The sequence below is a fragment of the Lepisma saccharinum genome, chromosome 16, assembly GCF_977018435.1.
Source record: "Lepisma saccharinum chromosome 16, izLepSacc3.1, whole genome shotgun sequence".
NCBI classification, from domain to species: domain Eukaryota; kingdom Metazoa; phylum Arthropoda; class Insecta; order Zygentoma; family Lepismatidae; genus Lepisma; species Lepisma saccharinum.
The window spans coordinates 20,209,361-20,228,288 of record NC_139244.1 but is presented as its reverse complement, the minus strand read 5'-3'; the positions used below and the strand labels follow the sequence as shown (position 1 = coordinate 20,228,288).

At 39.3% G+C, this 18,928-nt stretch overlaps 1 protein-coding gene across 1 annotated transcript in view; it reads left to right on the top strand.

Moving 5' to 3' along the window:
- Positions 1–3,974, top strand: part of scro (scarecrow) — an 84,285-nt gene extending 80,311 nt beyond the window's left edge. Inside the window, exon 5 of the mRNA XM_083137263.1 lies at positions 3,182–3,974. Within this exon, the coding sequence (XP_082993389.1) occupies positions 3,182–3,589 (408 nt within the window). The 3' untranslated portion in view covers positions 3,590–3,974. The remainder of the gene's footprint in view (positions 1–3,181) is intronic.
- The last annotated feature ends 14,954 nt before the right edge of the window (positions 3,975–18,928 follow it).

Sequence of the window (18,928 nt, the reverse complement as noted above, 5' to 3'; positions counted from 1 at the left end):
TACACCAAAAGTGACATCGTGGCAATACCTAGCAATACAGTAATTGTATATGCTGTAAGCACAGCATGAAATAATATAGAAATGTAGATACTAACATTGCAAGTTCATACGTTTGCTTACATTAAAAGGAAACTGTTAGTCATTTAAGGTAAGTGGCATTAGTCTCTTAGGTTATATGTTAGACAATGTGGTATAAGAACCCAACTCTTACTATTGTTGCTTGAAAAATATATACAATACTATTTATATCTGCAAAGAGGCTAGAGTGGTAAGGTTAGATACTTCCTCAGTCTCAGTAGTATATGAACAAACTCAAAGCATAAACCTACACAGAGGAATTATCGGAAAGTAGTTTTCGCAACCAAATATTGTTGAAATTGGCGACAAACAAATGATTGCTCATCCAGAATCAAATTATTTTAATAATCGTGCACATTTCCTAAGTTACCAAACACTTAGTCAAAATTTAGTGAAGGCTACAAAATTTTTCGTTTAAGGTTACCGAAAGTATTAACCAAACGTGCATTGTTAATTCAAATAAATCAGTCTTTTTCTGTGTGATATGATATATCGTCTCTGTTCGCTTTTAAGGAAGTATCCATACCGTTAAGTAAGACCACTGGCGTTCGGAGAGGGGGGAGGGCTGATCGGGCTACAGCCCCCTCAGGAATTTTGAGAAAACCAACATTTTCAAATAAATGTAGACCTCCCTTAAAAAATGATCTCTTATTGCCAATTTTTAAGAGTGGAAAGTTCTAGAAATACGTAATATCTTATTGTGTATGTCACCCCCCCCCCTAGAAAGCAGCTACGTGCTATCCATCTGGACAATTCCAGCTCCTTCCGACAAAAAATCCTATGCGTAATTATATGCGTAAGACCACATAAACTAACAAAAATATGTTATTAATTTATCAAAAATACTCTGTACCAAGTACTTCTTTAGAGTCTGAAGAAGACCTTGCTAGAAGGTTGAAACGTTACGTTTAGTTTATGTTTTATAATAAAATAAATTTCTGCCTTGGTCATCATATTGAGTTGTTCATATCATGAAAACAAGGTTTAATGGTGTTTTAATTTATAAATACTACATTTTCAACAATACTCAACAAAGGAATTATACGCGAAACTCTTCCCAATTAATTTTCACCCTAATGTTAGATTAATATTTTCACCCCTCATCATATTGCTGGAGCAACAAGCGAAGGACGCAGTGCACAAAATTCAGCGAACCTTGAAGGCAAATCGTTTAGTCAAATTGCGCGGATGGCGTCAGATTTCGCCTCAAATGACTCGGAATAACCGTTCCCTCCGAAAACCGCCGAAGCCACGCCCGCGGCACCCGGAAAATGACATTGTTATTTCCCGCTTGGGCATTGTTAGCCTGCTAATTGCATCAGGCACCGCTCATTTTTTTTATTGGGGGTGGGACGAGGGTACGTAGATCTCCGCTTATCCGTCGGCAAATATGTGATCGGATTATCGCACTGGCTTGCCCCCATTGTGTTGACAGATTTCCGACGCGGATTGCAAACAGCCGGGGGGAAGCGGGTTCATTTTAATGCAGTCATGCGCCCTGCTTGTGGATGTTGGTTGGATGGGGGAGAGGCAGGAAAGGGGGGAGGGGGTTGATAGACGTCACCGCTTCATGATTGCCACATCCCGGCGAGATTGCATACGGTTGCAGAATTTCATATCTCACTGTGTGCAGAACACACCCTAAAAGGGGAAGGGTCAACAGGGACCCTTGCCCCTAACGCGTCAGAGCTCCCTGTTACACATACAAATTTATTGCTTATTAATTGTCATATCCTCTTCATACTAGACTAAGCCCCGCGACAAGTTAAGTTTGCAGCAACTTTTCACCCATGTAGACCCAAACGTGCGCGCAGAATATAGTTCCGCTGCAATACTGCCGATTTTCTCACTGTCTGTGATATGAACAGCTCGGCGGTCGAGGCAAGACTCGCACGGGAGATGCTGAGCGCCGTTCTCGCGCGGTTTAGTACATAAAACCTGCAGCAAACTTAACCGGTCGCGGGTATAAGACAAGATAAATTAAGATCCTCACCCCAGATTTCTTAATTTCATCGGTACATTTCTAGTGAGCTACCTGTTACGCAATGTTAAGAGAAATAAATAAAAAAAATAATAAAAAATTTGTAAACTACAAACCAGCAATGAGTTGCATACAATAAAAAAAATAATAATATAATGCCTTTTATTGCAGTGACATGTTTCGTCCTCTCGTACCGTTCTTACAACATACTACTAATACAACAGATCAAATAATAATAAAAATACCAATACAAAACCTCAACAAATACACGGCAAAATTTCAAAACTAAAAAATAATTTTAAAAAATATATTTATCTGGATTGTAGCTTATTCCGAGTGCCAAATAACTAGACTGTTCCCCGATATCCGTTGTTTAAACTATTTCATTTGCTATATAACGGTTACCTGCACCTTCCAAGTATGGTTTTAATTGATAATACCTAATCCTTATACTTCGTAGCAACATTAAAATCTTAATATGGGATTAATTTTATATGCACAAATATACTTGAACACCTATTACATCAAGTATATTATGCACATTTAATTTAAAACACGATCCCATCAAGTCACAGTAGGTATATTCACTATTTTGTGTCCTTGTCTAATCTTGGCCCTGTAGATATTTGCCCATTTCTGCTATCCTGATAATATTGTTAATTGAAATGGTACGAAATTGCAGTGCACATAAAATACGTTTTGGCAAATATTCACCACAAACTTGAGTGTTTTTTTTTTTTCAAAATGGAGTACAAAGTGCCTAATCTGGTATGTGCAGTTTGTGCTAAAGTGTCACTTTCCATTTCGGTGTGCAGTTCCAAATACGAGTAGGGAATTGTTTTAATATTGAAAATCGTTAACAGTGGTAGAGTAAGATTGTTTCCGTAACATCTCTGGCTGTTCTGCACTTGCAGCTTGGAAGCGAGTCATAACTCCCGAAGCAACCAATGAACAAAGGAGCTGATGACGTCATCTCAATGCAGCACCTACTCTAACCCTCTTGCTCACGCGCTAAACTGTTGGTAGGCTCGCTGACTCAATGCGTGCGGTCAGCAAGAGATGTTCGGAAAGCAATGTGACTATACTGGTATTTCAAATGGAATTCTGTTTCTATACTTACAGGCGCAGAGTTCGCCGAGACGCGTCGCGGTGCCAGTGCTAGTAAAGGACGGCAAACCTTGCTCCGGATCCAGCAACGACGCCTCTACGTCATCAACAGCGAGGTCAGCGTCGAGTCTCGGCGCCAGTCCAGTCAGCGGACAGTCGCCGCCTGTGAACCCTTGCTCCCAGAGCCCCAGTGCAGCGTCTCTGGCCTCGAGCCTAGCGCAGCACCACAGCCATCAGCAGCAGCAACAGCAGGCGTGCAGCTTGACCCCCAACAGCACCACCAGCCTGCTGACCAACATGGCGTACCAACGACAATCTCTCACCCCTAGTTTAGGGATGAACACGCCCCCAGTGTCCGCGCAACATCAACAGCAAGCAAACATGTGCGCATCCTATCTACCTTTGCAGAGCAGAGCCTGGTAAGAGACTTCAAGCGGGATGACGTGTAACGTGAAGTGCGGTGTGATGAACGTGTAACTGACAAGTGAACATCGGTTGGTAAAACAAGAACCGAAAGAGCAGAACGGACAGTTAGTTCTCGCTGCTGAAACATTAACGGACGTTTTATCAGCGCCAAATAGTGAATGACTACAATATAGAATTTGCACTAAAAGATACACAAACAAGATACTTAAGATAATCACACGGCCCATTAGGAAAGTGTCCACGTTTAGTGAAATGTACTAGTGATTTGTTTCAGTGTTCTTGACTATAGACTCCCTTCCCATTGCCCCTCCATCTGAAGAAGCATTGTAGGCTAGTTTGAATACGACGGTACAAAGAAACGAAACGACTAAGCGGTGTTTTAGTGGTACTATATTTATTATTGCTATTATCATTATTTGTTTGTTTGATTGTTTGTTGAAAAATGACACTGCCCTCACGTCTAACTGTGGCATTTCATACTTAAAGAAATAAATATATAAATATATATATATATATATAAGCACCTCAACTCATAGTTTCTTTGTTTGAATCACAAAACAGACAGTGGCATTAGTGCAACTTGAAGGTAAGTTAGAAGCAAGATTGACATTGATTCTTGGCATATGAACAAGCGTGGAGTACAGTGGGATCCATGAGTATTACCGTGCAAATTGTTCATGAGTATTTTCATTATTTTTTCACTTACATCCTGTAATACTCATGGATCCCACTGTACAAGCAAGACTCATACCTGCACCGACAGACATTCCACGGGTGCCGCTGGAATGTTATTACTCTTCTGGCTTACTTTACCGTTTTTAATGTAGCAGTGCATACGAATATTTTTTTCACCTTCCCCCCTCCCCCGGCATAATACTGGTTTTGCACAGTCAAGAAGAATCCAACAAATTGGGATATATTTAGTAAATAATATCACGACAAAGTGAAACAGTAATTTGCATTGGTGAATGTTACAAAAATTTGACAAGTCCATGCTCCCAACCTCCAGTTTTCTGCTACACTCGCACAACAATTCATGTCACCTCTCTCCCCTGTCCTTGCAAACTAGATGAAATAAAATAATAATAATAATAATGAATAGGTAAATATTGTATATGATAATTTCTTGATTCTTTAAATCCTAAAAACATATCACCTTCCTCAGAATTCGTTGTTCCTCTGCCATCCGTACTAAATTTTCACTTTTCATCTACTGTTTTCAATATATTAGACTGGAGCTTTTTACAAGGAACGTCAAGAAAATAAGTTCTGATTAGTAGGACCTTGATTTTTCAAAAATTCGATAACACCGAAAAAATGTTAGCTGCATCAATGGAGTGTTCTTGAATTTGCAGTGACATCTTCTGAACACATTTTTCACCCATTAGCGAAATAATGCGAATTTGGCTAAAAATGCTAATTGTGTGGCATTCCTCGTGAATTTGAATAATTTTGAGTCTAAAAAACAAGAATGGTAAATTTTCGCTGTACCATATTTATGCATGTTTTCCAACATTTTACCCAAGAGAAAACTATAGTGCACTTTGTATTATACATGGAATAATTCCGACAGTTATGACAGGAGATCGAGTCTGCATCTGCCGTCACACAGGAGTCATATCATAGGTATTTGTTAGCGCGAGAAGCATTTTGCGTTACAGAGAGAAGTGACGCCATATTGGTTAAGATTGATCGATCACCTTCCATCATACGGTATTTGTCGAGCCAGAAATAATGGAAATAACTTCCTCAAAAATCGATTCCAACATATCTAACTCTCAAGAATATGGATTGGCCATGTGATTTGCAATTTAAAATAAGAGTTTAAAAGCACAATGGAAGTTTTTTTATATATATATATTTGGCAGGAAAATGTGCTATAATGAAAAAGGGAATTTCGGGAAAAGTAACACTGAGAATTAAAGAAAAAGATAACACCAATTTGGGAGCCATAACATCGGTATCTGCGTCGCGCGAGAAATGGAAAATAAACCCCTCAAAATTAATTTCCAATGTATCAAACTCTCGCGAACAGGCGTAGGTCATGTGACATACAGTTTAATGCACTAGTTTCAAAACGCCACGAGGGTGTAATGTTGCGTATATTTGCCAGAAAATGCGCTAACATTAAAACGAGAAATTTGGCGAAAATAATATTGAATAGTAAGAAAAAAATAAAACCGACTTGAAAAAAGAAAAGCTGAAAAATCAAGGTCCTTACCGATTAGCCATAAATAAAACAAGAACATCAGTAGTAATTGACATTTAGTGCTTCAGCGACTCCTAACTTTTTCGACATACCGTAGCTCAGGCATTTGTTGAAGCGTTGAACTACATTTTGTATGACCATGTCGCATGTGTCTGACACTAAAGACTGGAACCGCCTGTACCGCAGCGTACCTGTCAAATCATTGGCTTCCCAGAAACCGCTTTAGCTGAAGAAAGAGATGAAAGTCGGTATGCAAGATCAGGTTTGTATAGGGTGTGGTAGCTTATTCCCGGACGCTAAATACAAACTGATATTATTATTGACAACATAAAATATTGTTAGAAAACAGCCTCAAAATGTGCGAGCAAGCGTAGCTTAAAATGTTGGTAAATTTCGACATTATAATGTTCACCATATAAACATACCTGGAAGATGTTCTAAGGAGAAATTGTCACAGCACTCATACGGTCGGATTTGCAACATACCATGTCTCATGTACACGCTTGAAACGAGTGACGTTGCAAATGAAGCTCCTCCCATTCACTGATCTTTGTTCTGCGCATGCTCAGAAGGCCATGGCACATCCTACTGCGCATCTTTTACAAAGGTTGTCTTGCATAGGTACTGAAGAGGCTCATCGACAAAGTAGTCGACAAAATACGATGGACGTTTTAGCTGTGGGATAGTTCTAGCACTTATCCTTCATAAATCCCTACGGAAAAATAATCCGACGAGGATACGTATAAAAGATTCTTAAACGTCTTATTTGCCAGGGTCACGTACCTAACTTTGGAAATGAATGGCAGGTGAATTTTCACATGTAACTTGATTTCAATGACAACACATTTGGGGGGGGCTGCAATAATAATTACTGGTCGATCACGGAAGACACACCATGCCTGAAAACTTGCCTTCTTGGACCTCGCTTCTGTCTAACCTACTCGCATCTTCATTTTCCCTGGGGGAAAAAAATCCGCTAATGAGTACGTTAGGCATTTGAACCGTATCGTTTTTGCCACGTAAGTATCGAAAGGCGGCGCTTGAATTTCACGTTACAGTCTATCTAACCCCCTGATAAGGCATAAAATCAAGTTTTCAGACATCGCTTGCAGAATTCTCCAGTCGATAGCTTTATACAATAATATCAGTGGCGTAGCATGGACATTTCTGGTGGGAACGCCAAGTCCGAAGGAAGGGTCGGCCCTTTCTTGCTTAATCATTTACTTATGGTATTAGTCGCCACAGGTATTGTTTATTTGCCTGAAGTCAGCTGGATTTTCAATAAAACATCATCATTGCATGTTTTAGCTAGAAAATTAGATGCCTCACTATGCCACAAATGTTTTGAACTCTGGTGTTTTATACCTTTTTTTATACCTTTCTGCATGACGCAAGTCATTAAAAACCTACCTGAATCACAAGCGCCTCTGCACAACAGTAGACGTCATTGTTGTGGGCGATCCAACTACTGATTGATTTGGTTTATTTTACTTCGCTTTTCTACCACTTTTGGTTAATCGCGAATATGAATATGTGATAATGTTGATGAAGGGATACTGACAAAGAACACCCGTGCTCACGCCGGGATTCGAACCAGGGACCTCTGTCGTCTTGGCGCACTCTCCAAAGCACTCTGACACGGAGGTGGGTGGATGATCCAAATATCGTACGCTCTACTGACGTAACAGTGCCGATTGGTAATTCAGACCACTGTTTATTACATCTTGAGAATGCTGATAAACATTTTAAAATAATTTTGTCCAGAGACCATTCGATGTTAAGAGTTTTCAAATGAATGCTAAACATTTCCATTGACACAATATTAAGCAGTTAGATAATAACGAAAAAATAATAATAAAAAAATAATAGTTTTGCGGGTTAAGTGGTAGAGCAGCCACAGGCTGAATTTCTACCACGAGGACTTCACCAACTTATTTGACAAAAACTGTGTTGATCTTTTAGTTTCTAATGCACATCGCTGTTCGTGGGATAAATTATACAATGCAGTGGCCATTAAGAAGCGGTGTATTTGAGATTGGTAAAGTTACGTCAGTCAATATTGCGTATTGTAGCATCACATAGCACGAGTTGCATGAGCGCGAAGAACCAGGTAGGAATTCTATCGCTGTCGTCTGCTTGAGAAGGCAGGACGGGTCACATGAACCAATCACGGTAGACCGACCTCTGCTGCTACGTACGCTGGCGTATGAGAGAGCATTTACGTGCGTGCTGTAGACATCGGAGCCTTCCCTCCAGAAAGACAGCAAGGAATATAGTCTTTTACGCCGAACCTGCTCGGCGTCCGGCCAGGAAAGACATTGAAAAAAGATGCTAGAACGAGTGTTGAGAGTGGAGCGTTGAAAGCGGATTGCGAAAAATAGCTATTATAATGCCATGAAGGTCAAACATATATGAAATTAGTCAAGTTTTACTTTATATTCACAGCATTTACGGATTTTTGAAATTTTAAATCTGGGAAAGCCGGGCGTACGGGCGTAATATAACGCTACGCCACTGAATAATATGCTTACAAAAGGTGAACAATAAAGGTGTTGTAAACATGAAAATGGTCCGTACTACCTTCAGTTTGATAATAAGCAGGACTCGGCAGTCAAATGTCCTTAAAAAGTGCCCAAATGTTGATAATTTCTTACTCATATAGCTTATCGAAAAGCAATGTTGAATCCGACCAAGAGGCATACCCAAGAACGTGAACAAAAAAGTGAAACAATTTATTACGTGGGAATTTTTGTTGCATGATGATTTAGTGTTTCTTCATAGATTTGGTACTTATATAAAAATATATATATATACATATATATTTCTTCATGGACGATCTCATTTCATGAACTTAATATAAACGAGGGCAGATCGGAAAGTAACGCACAATATTTTTTTTGCGCAAAAAGTTTAATATGTAACAAAAACCAAACAAATCACAAATGAACTGACATGTTTGACCTACTTTTCTACATAGTCACCAAGTTTCTCAACACATTTCTCCCAGCGTGGTACCAGTTTCAATATGCCCTGTTCGTAGAAGTCCGTTTGGTTGGAGTATAGCCATCTGCGGACTGCTGATTTCACTTCCGCATCTGTCGCAAAGTGTTGGCCGGTCAGGAATTTCTTCATGGGACCAAACAGATGAAAGTCCGACGGTTCCAGGTCCGGACTGTATGGTGGATGCTGGAGCACCTCCCACCCAAATTCGGCGAGTTTCTCACGAACAGGAGCAGCAACATGGGGACGGGCATTGTCATGAAGAAGTTTGACACCATCAGCATGAATGTTGCGGCGTTTGTCACAAAGGGCACGACGCAACTTAACCAAAGTTTTAATGTAGGCTGCATCATTCACAGTGGTCCCGTGTTCAGCAAAGTCCACCAATAACACACCAAACATGTCCCAGAACACTGTCACAAGCACTTTCCTAGCAGATTGAGTCACTTTGAATTTTTTTCGTACTGGGGAACCAGCATGTTTCCACTCCATAGAGGCCTGCTTGGTTTCGGGCGTGTAGTGGTACACCCACGACTCATCACCAGTGACGATTCCTTTCAGAAAGTCATGCCCTTCTGCGGCGTAACGCGTTACGTGATCCATGCTTGTCATCATTCGCTGGCCCTTGTGGTGGTCTGTCAGGTTCTTAGGCACCCAGCGAGCACTAACTTTAAGGAATTTCAACGTGTCATGAACAATGTCGTACACCACACCATAGGAAATGTTGAACGTATGCGATAAGGTTCGCAGGTGCACACGCCGGTCATTCACAATTGCTGCTTCAATGGCGCAGATCTTCTGCGGAGTTGAAGCTGTTACCGGCCGCCCGGAGCGTGGCGAATCACTAAGGTTTACACGGCCCTCTTGAAAGAATGCACACCACCCGGAGACACAGCTACGGTCCAGACAGTCGTCCCCATACACGCCACGCATGTCACTGTGAATTTCACTCGGTGTATGCCCTTTGCTCGACAAAAATCGAACCACACTTCGCTGCTCTTCACACGTGGACGACAGTAACATGCGCGCCATGTTTGTTTCGTATAGTTCAGGCTTCTCTCGCTGGGCTGCACAGGAAAAAAAATACCCTCTGTGGTGCAAACTTCAAACTCTCTCGTCGTGCAATTTCAGCATTCCAGCTGCAATATACCTGGGGAGAAAAAAAATATTGTGTGTTACTTTCTGACCTACCCTCGTATTTTGTATTTTTGTATTTGTCACTGTGTTACTTCGGTACCATCCAAGCCTAATAGGAACGATGGAGATGAATAATGAAAATGATAGATGGAACTGCGTTCATTACTCGGGATATGAATCACAGTTTCATAGAACTATGCTATCCAATACACCAAGAAGATCGGAGGACTAACACAATCCCTCTTTCTTTGAAAAAATATTATTAATCTTACCCTTGAGAGTCACTTAGTATCGTCCACTCATGATTATACATACAGGGTTCTGCCCAGTGGCGAACCAAGGCAAGGTTGGTGTGGATCTTAACCTACCTTCCCTTTGGTCCAGAATTTATTTTAAAAATGCAAAGAAAGATGACAAAAATAGCAACCCTTGTATATACACATTTTCATACCTCTTTCAAAAAGTGCAGTATTTGTCCGGTTCTTGCGTTTTTCACTATTTCCCTATCGATAAAATGAATACAAAATGTTTACCAAACTCACTTTGTATACGGCGAGTGGCGTGCCAACGATTTTCGAAAGGTGTGGGGCGTTATGTCTAATTTTTTAGTAGTCTGTCCTATATATTTGCAATATTTTCCAGCATTTAAAGTAATTTCTTTTAGAAATGCTGAGCCAAAGGGGAGGTTATAACGCCCACCACTCCTAATGGGCTCGCCACTGTATACGACCATGCAAAATGATGTATGGTACTCTAGCAAAAGATAGGAGTTCTAGAAGTGAGTAGATACAGGAAGACCATTGCCATGTCTTCACCATCTTACATCGAGCATGACTTATTCACACAATGACTCCCATTTTCTCCGTGCAGAAAAGAATTATAATATTTCACACTCTCCTGATTTCGCATCTGAGCAAACGAAACTCGATACCCATGGATCTGGGCGTCCTCTGGGGAATGTATTCGCCACTCCAGAGGAATTCCACGCAGGTGTTCAAGAATGGTAATGGAAACACATGCACATGGCTGCCGCAGAAGATGGAATTTCCTCGTTGGTGAAACACAAAACCAATGGTTCTTTCGGACACTCACTCCATAGCCTTCTCCTCAACTGTTTTCTTTCCTCACTTGAGTAAAAATCGCTGGCCAATCCTCTCCAGTGTGAGAAATTGAAACAACTACACGTATTTTTTTAGTCAGTAAAGTCCCACGAGGCTATTGGAGATGCTGAAGGGTAAGCTAGGCTCTCCCGTATTTTCCGGGATTTCCCGTTTTAGAGCTTCATTTTTATTATTCTCCCGGCTCCCTTATTGACATTTTATTTCTCCCGTACTTTTCATTAACAACAAAGATGGCGAAATTCCAACTCATTCCAAGTTCGGCTGAAAGATCTTGCACTTTCAACCTTTGGCCAGCGGAAGTGACGTAATATCTTGCAGTAGTTGATTGATGCTTAGTTCTGCAGCAGCAGTGAACAAATACATATGGGTTGGGACTAAGAAACATGCAAATTTGTAAATTTTTATTCTCCATTTTGATCTGCATATTATGTAAAATGTAAAATAATTATTTTGTTTATTATTATCCACTCCATAAACATTTTCTGGAGTGAACTCGCTCAGCTAAAAATGCACAAAATTTGTCGTGACCAAATCTCGTAAATTCAATGCCGAAAGTTGGAAATCTCCCTTAAATTCATGGCCGAAAGACCCTATCTAGAGCCCACCAAATAGGCCACATGAGAAACTTTCAGAATCATTTAGTAGATCAAGAAGGAATAAAATGCGAGAAGAAGAAATGAAAATTAATAAAGAAACAGTGCAAGGAAGAAAGAGAGAAGACAGAAAGAAAAAAAGAAAGAGAATAACAGAGTTAGTAAGAAAGAGGGAAAGAAGCATAGACAGTAACCGAGTAGTAAGGGAGAAAGAATGAAAACTCCAAAGAGAGAAACAAGAGGTAGAAATACAGAATAGAAACACAAAGGAAAGTAAATAGGAAACATATTTTAAAGGAAAAGAGGGAGTAAGAAGAAAAGTGAACGAGAAAGAAACAAGCGTTATAAAGAGGAACGAAAAGATAAATTATAAACACAGGAAGGAAATAAGTGAAAAGGCAACGAAAGAGAGAGAGAAAGAGGGAGGGAGACGACACATACAATTGCCTGTTTATGCCTTGCTACCATAGGCGCCGACTCCATGGGGCTTGGGGGTGTTCGAGCACCCCCCCCAATGTTATCGATGTGGGAGCAGAGCCCCCCCCCAATAATTTTGCTTAAGAGAATCTAATGTATTATTTTGCTTCTCTTGTAAAGTTTACTCTGAATTGTGCCACATGAACTTAACATTAAATACACATTTGAAATGTTCTAGACCATCAACTTTGGAGGGCTGAGACCGCTAAACCATCAACTTTGGAGGGGGGAGCTATGACCAGAGACAGCAAAACACATGACTGATTACTATATACTAAATATATAATTACGAGTATTGTTAACATTTTTACTAAAAAGAGTTTCAAAGTAAGATGTGCATGAACTAGGAGAGTGGATGGGACGTTCGGGCTACAAATGGCTCTCACATGACATTCAGAACGAGATCATTGATATATTAGGGAGATCTGTTTTGCGCTCCGTCGGGAATATTTTGCTATTATGGTTGACGAAACTTGTGACATATCCATCCGTGAACAATCGACATTTTGCATTCGAACTGTTAATGAAAATTTTAATATTTTTGATGAATTCATGGGCTTTTACGAGATTCCGAACACTGAGGCCAAAACTTAAAAAAGGGAGAGAGTGAGTCATTCATTAATTTATTTCAGTGACAGAGCCCCACCCCCAATAATTTTGACAAGTCGGCGCCCCTGCTTGATACTAAAATGAGTAGAAACTATAGTTTCACAAAGACGCATGCGTAAATACTGATTGAACTAATGGTGTTTGAAAGCAAGAAGAATCGGCACTTGTTCCATCAACAAGTTTACAAGTTCTATAAGTTCTATACTTTTATTGGGAGGATAAGATCATCCCTGACAGGAATGTAAATAATCCTTTACGGCCAGGGATACTTGGATCTAGTGGCAGAAAAATCCTGCACACTGTGATAAAACAAATGTTTACAACGATATAATGAAGATGTTAATTTAGACTGGCACCCTTGAAAATATACTTAAAATTAATATATTTCAGTGTTGGTAACAATAAAAAACTTAATAGAACACACATATTTTACAATTGCCAAAATTAACTGAGTACATACCGCATAGCTAAAATAAGAGGAGGAAATAGGTAAATTGTACCAGTGGGTCGATGAGTATTACCGTGCAAATTGTCCACGACTATTTTCATTAATTTTTCTCTTACATCCTGTGTGTTTTTAAGCGATGGATTTATAGGTATGATGATGCAGAAGTTGTCAACAGCTTGTTTTGTGTTTTCTTTTAATTATTAAAGCTCTTATTGGGTCAAATAAAGTGCACGAACATGGTGATGGACAATTTGCACGGTAATACTCATGGATCCCACTGTACAAGGAGACCATTTCAACATAACATAGCCTATTAAGAAAATCTTTAATGTGTAGTAAAATTTTTAATAGAGTTAGAAATACACACCTGCAAATTGTTATGGTCTAAAAATGTCGATTGAAATGGTAAATCAAGTTACGAGTTAGACGGGATTGTACAGTGGGACCCATGCGTATTACCGTGCAAATTGTCCATCACCATGTTCGTGCACTTTATTTCACCCAATAAGAGCTTCAAAAATTAAAATAAAACTGAGAACAAGCTGTTGACAACTTCTGCACCAGCATACATAAAAAAATCCATTGCTTAAAAACACACAGGATGTAAGAGAAAAATTAATGAAAATAGTAATGGACAATTTGCACGTAATTCTCATGGACCCCACTGTACTTCTGTTAATTGCACGGCAAAAGTTGAATAAAACCCCAACAAAATCAGAAAAAAAGGCATAAAAAGGAGCTTCATGTCACTTGACATACCAGCGCAAATTCTTCCGACAGTCGCCCAGTTTGTGGTACTTTGTCAACGTCTTCAGAGCATCTGGAGGACACAGGAGAAGACTCTTCCGTCATGGTCGGATGCTGCCTGGAGCTCCATCTTGAGGGATGATAAGATTTTTCAGTAACACCAGTTTCAGCCAACATGGCTGTAAGGTTTTTTCAACGATTCTTTCATCTTTTTCCGACTTTATCAAAGGTGGCCGCTGTTCCTGTTTCTCCAGAATAAGCCAAAGTCGTATCCTTTCATACATCTCATCTGCCTTGATATTTTTTGATAACAAAACTTTTTGACATTTTTTGCTAAGAACTGTACCTAAAAGAATAGTAGTGTATTCTATTCAAACACAAGTTAACCGTGCTGCCACATAGAACCAAAAATGTGACAATTGATACTTGTGGACTTCTGTAATGTATTACAAAGCGCCCGCAAGTTTTTCCTCGGGGGGGCAGAGTCATAGAAACTTTTATTATTATTATTTTTATTACTATTAGTAGTACTAGTGCTATTATTATTATTATTGCTTTTTGTTATAATTTTAATATTATTATTATTATAACAACTTCTTATGTTGTCTTTTTAATTGCACACATTTGTAATTTCCACATTCTGTATATCTATCTATATAAAACTTGCATAACTGTATATATCGATTCATGTCGGACAAAAAAACTGTTTTCTATAGTTAGAATCAGTGTTAAATAGAGTGTAAGCAACCCTATTTCAAATAATAACAACAGTGGCGACGATTGTGTTCCAAAACAGGGAGGGGGGGGACAAGGACAGTTTACTGTCCTTCAGTAGATAAGGTTTAGTATAGTGCGGGGGTAAAAGTGGCAAAGAGTGGGGGGGGCAACTGCCCTTCCCCACCACGTCCTTCCTAATTGCCGCCAATGAATAATATTAATATTAATAGTTGCTGTAACTTGTAAAATATCGCTACAATTTCACCACTGGAATTGCACTAACTACTTACAGAAATCTCAGGGGGGGGGCAAGTGCCCCCCTCTGGCCCGCCCCTGCAAGCGCCGGTTTTCAAGACGAACTTTCAAAAAATTCAATAGTACAAGCAGATGTTTTCCCTATTTCAACCTTACCTGCCGCCTCTCACACCCACACACACATACACACACAAATATATTAACAATATAAAAGGTCTGTGCGATTCCAATGTATCAAAAAAATCTAATTCAATTAAACGGTATATATATATATATATATATATATATATATATATATATATATATATATATATTTAAAAAAAATTCAGGGTGCGTAGTTTACATTTCCCATTTCACACACTCAGGCTCGAAATACATCTACACACACGTCAGAAACGCTAGAGGATAAACTAATATACAAAAAAATTGTTAATTTTATAATTTCAAACATAAAATTTACCTAATCAAGTTCAAGATATCTTATCTTGCAACAATTTAAACAATTTACCGTCTGTTAGACAGATTGTTCGTGGCCGCGGTGGCTCAGTCGGTAACGCGTCTGACTACCATGCTAAAGGTCCCGGGTTCGATCCCCGGCCGGTTCAAATCCGGGAACTTTTCTAACGGTGGAAGCGGCCCCGGCGCCCACCCAGCGTCGAATAACATGGGTACCTGGGGGAAACCCTGGGGGGTAAAGGCGGTCAGGGGCGTGATGCTGAACACATCACCCTCACTCACGACCGGATCAAGAAAGTGTGGGGCGTTAACACTTTTTTACCTTTTTAGACAGATTGTTCTGTCAAAGGACACAAACAGAGCACACGGATTGAGAGAATTCTGTTTTATTTCTCCACACAGTTTTCTTTATCTACTTCGATAAAAGTAAAAGGTAACTGTTCAAAACTTGCCTCAGAGTAAGTTTATAAATATGTATAAATTCAATGGGACTTGTATTAATGAAAGTTGCAATTTTTCAGGTCTACGGAGAAAAATTCACGCAGAATTCCCGGAGCCCACAAATAATGATTCTGGTGTATCGAAGTGCCCAGAGAAATTAATCAAAGGGTACTTTTTTATCAGTTTAATCTTTATTAGCTGCTGTTCTGTCTCGTGTAATGCACTAAAAATGCACCTAGGAAAATCCGGTGAGCAACGGTAATATTCTCTCACGAATGCTTTAACTCCTAGTGCGATTATATACTGTTACTCTCAAATATTTTTAAAAAAAAATACCCTTTCAAATTAAGCTGATCAGATTTTCAAAACAACAAAACGGATTTTTTAAATATTTTCCTGAAGAAAAAACAGGACCTACAGAACAGAAACATGTACACATCTTAATATAAAAATTGTGTAAAGAACTTACAAGATATGGTGACAGAGATTTAAAAAAAGGGATTTTCCCGGCTAATACGAGACCTTACCTCAAATATTCGTTCTGCTCTACAATTTACTATCTTACCAATCAACAGATAAAATATTTTGAGCGTTATGCCTAATTACGGAATGAGCGAAAATATCTTGCACTGTAAAAGGTTGACTTGAAAAAAGACTGCAAAGATCGTCAATTTCCGATGTCAACCAAGTACCGTAAAAATGGCAATTACAGTTTTGAAATTATTAACGCCTATTACCTAGTTAATAATTAATGTAACCTTAACTATTGAGCAGTTGCAGCGATTGGGTTCCAAACTGGGGGCGGGGGGTCAAGGTGCCAAAACTGGGATAGTGGCAATGACAGTTTATTTTCCCTAGGTACGTAAGGTTTTGCATAGTGTGGGCGTAAAACTGGCAAAAAGTGGGTTTGGGGCAACTGCCCCACTCGTACCCCCCCCCTCATCGCCGCCACTCCTATTGAGTTTTCAAAAGTATATGTTGCATGCCACTGTAATTTGTAATCATCATCTATATTTATACAAGATAAAATATTCAAATTTAAAATAAAAGACGGTTGCGCCCGTAAATTACCCGGCGAACTGTTAATTTAATTTAATTTTAACGGTAAAATATTGTAAATTTCACTGCAGCTTCTGATAGTGTAATATGCCACACCGTCTCTTATATATGAAGTAGTATATATTTAGAAATAGATCAAAAGTACCAGTACATAATCTGGATGTTTGAAATCGAATCCTAAAACACATGAAGACAAGATTCAAGTTGTACTAAGCAGAGCCGTAGCTAGGGAAGGGGGGCGAGGAGGGCTGAACCCATGGTGCCGAGGTAAAGGGAACGTCAAACTAGCAAAAAATGTGAAAAAAAGGGTTGTAGCAATCGTGAAAGTATGTTGAAATTATTAATATTGTCGATTTGCAAAGAAACAAACCTGAACATTTTCTTGCTTACTTGGGTCACAGTAAGCTCTTTTCTGTAAGTTACATTTGATGCGACAACCATAGCAACTTGAAGGCTTATGCTAACAGCAGCAAACCTGACCTGCCTAACCTACTCACGTATGATTCTAATAGCAGAAATAAGCATTGCAAATGGATTAGAGAGGTTAGGTTTTGTTAATTTTTGGTCAAATTCTATTCCCGCCCCGGACACTGAAATCTCTAGCTATGGCTCTTGCATAGGCGTAGCTACGGGGTGTGCTGCTTTATCAAAGATAATTAAAGACAGATATTTCAGTGAGAGAAAATAAGCGGCAGTTTGTAAGAAGTTGAAAATGTCATTACTTGGTACCAACGTGTGCATTATCGCTGATGAAACGAGTGTTTATAGTTTTTGGATTTTTTGATGTCATTGGAGAAAGAGGATATTTACTGCATTCTACTCTGTGCTACAGCGCCTTTCTTCTACATCTGTCACAAGCTGCACGTGTGAGAGAGCTTTCTCCAAGCTTTCCCAAGTTAAAACTAAATTAAGAGAAACTCAGAAGCAGGATAGATTGGAAGCCCTGCTCTTGCTATTTGTGGAACAGGAAAAAGCTTCGTCTATTGATATAAATGAAGTTATTGATGAGTTTAAGAACATTGTACCTATTGACAGACGTCTCTTGTTATAGATGACGTGTATTTTGATGTATTTGTTTGTAACATTTATGAACATTTTGTGTGTTTGTAATTTCTATGCAATTTGATTTTTTCTACTACATATATTCAGAAATTTTCAACACTGTCATTTAGTGAATTTATATTCCTTTACAAACATCAGTGCAGTTAAGGAGCCAAGTGATTGTGTTGTAAAATATGCTATTAAAAAGGTACAAGACCTCATTTTTTTTCTTTGTGCACACCCAAATATAAAGTTCTAGCTACGCCTATGGGCTCTTGTACAGTGGGATCCATGAGTATTGCCGTTCAAATTGTCAATTACTATTTTCATTAATTTTTCTCTTATATCCTATATATGCTTTTAAGCGATGGATTTTTATGTATGCCGGTGCAGAAGTTGTCAACAGCTTGTTTTGAGTTTTTTTTTATTCTTGAAGTTCTTATTTGTTCAAGTAAAGTGCACGAACATGGTGATGAACAATTTGCACGGTAATACCCATGGATCCCACTGTACTAAGCAATCAAAACTTAATCGTGCAATCTTCTGAATGTCAAACCCAATTACGTAACATCTGCAAAAATAATATGGATTCTTATTTCTTTATTTCACCTGTGGAGTCACAAAAACTTGCACTACGCACCAATGGTGTTCCCATGAAGGAATTCAACTGATCACAATGGATTGATCAGACGCAACGTGCCTCCCTCGCACCTGGCTGATGTCCTTGCTGTAACCAACGAACCTTAGAACAAGAAGTTTTTGCGGAAACGTTTGGCAACGCCATCTGCATTAGTGCTAACACCCGCGCGTGTATTTGCTCTCCTTGATCACACCTATTACCAAGAGGTTTGCCCAGCAAATACTGGGAACTGTGGCTTATAAATCGCAAACGGACTGTGAATGACAATGGACTTCCCACTTTGATGCCAAGGCACTGGAGCGTCAACTCTAGAGGATTGCTTGCGTAGCTTCTTTGATGGTTTCGCCCACCTGAGATTCAAGAAAATTGAATATATTGGTTCTGTT